Raw genomic sequence first — 3,534 nt, forward strand, 5'->3', positions numbered from 1 at the left:
TATGATTTCATAAAAGTTATACTTACAATATAAGTATAAGTTTTATATAAGAACAATTATAGAACTGAAAGAAATGATAACTAATGAATTTCACACAGATCCCAAAGACTCGTTCCGAAGTCCTCGCTGCTGTCATTCATCTTGACATGTCACGCATGTGCGCGCGCACCGGCAGAGGGCGACCAACGATAGACAGGCCTCCGGACCCCCTTATACCCCACCCACCCCCATACCCCACTCCTGGTCCATCCCACCCCCTCCCCTCCCTAAATAGAAGGAGGTGTCGTGGAGCTCTGGCAACAGACCCACAATTGAGAATGGGTCTTTGGGTTCTATCGCGACCCGCGAGAATAAATCAGACGAGCCAGGTGATTCTCAGTTCGGCGCACATCACCAGAAACCATGCGGATCCTCCTCAGACACCAGGACTCCGGATTCAGACGCAAGGAGCCCGCGAGCTCAAAGAGGAGACCGGCTCCGGCTGAAAACGCCTGATGCTGTCATGAACCCTTCTGATGGGAACCTGTGCGTAAAAGCGGAACGAGACGCGCGGCATGACCACAAAGTAGATACTGACACAGCGTTCTTGGATCTCCGATCGCATTTACGCACGAAGCGGCACCGAGGATAGTGCCGTTTGAACTGAATGAACACTTTCTAGGGAGATCGCTCGTGGATAGCCACCGCGCGCGCTGGAGACTGCGCGCTCACGGCTCGCCAAAAACTCAAGCGAACACTCAAGCGCGCGGATTAATCGAGCATCCGACACCCACAGCCGAAAGATGGATAACGTGTCGTATTTTCTGGCTACATACGTGCTCATTTTCTCCCTCGGATTCAGGATAGAAGAAGGGATGTGCCAACATTTCTACCTCCTCCGTCCCATTCCCAGTGACAGTCTGCCTATAGTGGAACTCAAGGAGGACCCAGATCCCATACTGGACCCTAAGGAGCAGGATCTGAACGAGACTGAACTCAAAGCCATACTAGGCAGTAAATTCGATCAGAACTTCATGTCCATCAGCCCGCCAGAGGACAAATACGCAGGACAGGACGACCTGAACGAGTCAGAGCTCATGAAACAGCGTCCCACCGGCACCATGCCCAAAGAAATCAAAGCCATGGAGTTTGAGATCCAGCATGGGAAAAAACACAAGCCCAGTAAGAAACTCAGAAGAAGGCTTCAGCTGTGGCTGTGGACCTATGCCTTCTGTCCGGTGGTGCACACATGGCAGGACCTGGGGAACCGATTCTGGCCCCGCTATGTGAAGGTGGGCAGCTGCTACAATAAAAGGTCTTGTTCGGTTCCAGAAGGGATGGTTTGCAAACCTGCCAAATCCAGCCATTTTACGGTTTTGCGATGGAGGTGCCTGCAGAGGAAGGGTGGGCTCAAATGTGCCTGGATACCAGTTCAGTACCCCATTATATCAGAGTGCAAATGCTCCTGCCCGAACTGAAATAAGCTCCGTGCTCCTTCTCACATGCACTGTCCAGTGTAGGAATGTATATTTGATGTATATGTGGTGCCATTTTAGGTTACACTTTACATTGGTGTTCATGTTACTGTGTAATTTCATACAGAAGTACTGAGTGATGCTGATGAAACTTTAACATGTGATTCTTTTGTGGAGCTGCTTGGTATTATAATCATTATAGTGAATAATTATAGTAATGTATGTCTAACATGGACACTGTAATGTAAAGTGGTGCCTGATTCATTTGTAAAAAAAAAAAAAAAAAAAAAGAAAGAAAAGAAAAAAAGGTCAGTATTTGCCTATAATATCCAGTGTCTACTGTAACTTTGGTTGTAATGTAACTTTATACATATTTATGTCAAAGAACATTTCGCATTCAAAGTGCGTTTATTGAAGGAATTCCAAGCTTTTTCCATTATTCGGAAAAAAAAAAATACTTTATACACCTCAGACAGGAGAATATAGATTACAGTCTCGGTGTGCTGTAAATATAAGGGGAATGGAAAATAACTGCTCATGTAAATTAAAAGAAACTATTTATTCTTTATGTCCATGTAGTCAAAACGCATTTAAAATAAAACCACTAAAAATGTTCATGAACTGTTTTTTGCTTATTTCACTTACGGTCTGCTTAACATGCACTGCATGCAGTAAAACTCACCGGTTGCTATTTATAAAGCCCTCCACGCTGATGTGACGCTAATTGAAGTGATATTATTTTAATTTGACTTATGAAGTCAAGTCTGGATCGTAATGGACAATTGGTGATTCGTATTCCTCGGAGGGAGTGGATCAGTTACTTTGTTTTTTTTCCTCCGAGACGCCATTCCGTCCTCAGACAGTCTGAAGGGTCTTTGTAAAAGGATTAAAAGTTAAAGACCTTCATTTTCAGATTCTTTCATTTAATCTGTGTGGCGCCTGAAACACATGCTGGATGGATGATCACATGTAAAAACATTCTCTGCTCTGTCTGCTGCCTAAAGTCTATTGGCATGAAAAGAACAACTTGACCTCGCAAAGGAATGAAGATACTGAAGTTCCACACTGTATCGATTAAGTATGACAAATGCCACATAGATGGTTTTGACTTTTTCTGTTGCGCTATATTCACTGTTTCACCGTATATAATAGTATTTAAACATTACACTGCAGAATTTTGCTTAGAGTAAAACCTCATTTTAGAAGAGTCAATAGCAAACACAACAGGGATCAAAGTAATGCATGCATAAGCTACCACGTAACAGTTAATACACAGCTTTAAAACCAAAATGAAAGTTTCTCTCATGCCAAAAGAGAGAATCCTGCTTTTGTTACATAGATTTTGACTTAATCCACCAGTACATTGTCCAGCATCACTTGGTTTTGCGCAGCAAGGAGGGTTTATGTGAAGGAACATGACGTCTTTCTCAGCTCAATACACAATAAGAAAAGCAGTGCCTGCTCCTCCAGCTTTCCAGTAAGCTCAGTAAGATTATGGACCCGTCACTCCACTCTACTGCTGTGCGCAAATGTCTTTCTTTCTTTCTTTCTTTCTTTCTTTCTTTCTTTCTTTCTACATGGTGGATATTTTCACACAGTGATAACTGGGCAGCGTCATGCGTGATTTTCAACACCGGCTTAATGTACCTCAGTCTGCAACCTTCAAACCTAAACACTCATAGATGCTCTGAATTATCCCATTTCATCGCTCTCAGGACATCACATCCCAGGAGATATGACTGGAAACTTCATCTCGCATAGTAACATGCCACCCAAGTTCTGGAGTCCATCCAGTATCACTAACAATCAGGTGTGAGGAACAGTTGCCCCTTTACACACTGCACCCTTCCCGTGATGAAAGCCAGTCTGGCCACCCAGGCGCTCTCTCTAACCATGACAGAGCGGGAAAAACCACCAGTCATTAAATGTTCAGATTGTTTTTTACGCAGACACTCCCTTAAAGAGAAAAGCCTCTCATTGGTCTGAACCTTGTGCGTGTTTCCTGGCGACTGGACCAAATAGCTGGCGAGCGGAGGATGGAGGGAACCCAAACCAAAGGAACAGGGACGTGAGTAAGTTT

At 44.1% G+C, this 3,534-nt stretch overlaps 1 protein-coding gene across 1 annotated transcript; it reads left to right on the forward strand.

The window, feature by feature from the left end:
- Positions 1 to 277: 277 nt before the first annotated feature.
- nog3 (noggin 3) lies at positions 278 to 2,069 on the forward strand. Its single transcript, XM_048171633.1, has one exon. It carries the CDS (start codon positions 783 to 785, stop codon positions 1,455 to 1,457), a length of 675 nt encoding a protein of 224 aa, XP_048027590.1. The 5' UTR covers positions 278 to 782; the 3' UTR covers positions 1,458 to 2,069.
- The last annotated feature ends 1,465 nt before the right edge of the window (positions 2,070 to 3,534 follow it).

Source organism: Megalobrama amblycephala, linkage group LG20 (assembly GCF_018812025.1).
Source record: "Megalobrama amblycephala isolate DHTTF-2021 linkage group LG20, ASM1881202v1, whole genome shotgun sequence".
Classification (NCBI taxonomy): Eukaryota; Metazoa; Chordata; class Actinopteri; order Cypriniformes; family Xenocyprididae; genus Megalobrama; species Megalobrama amblycephala.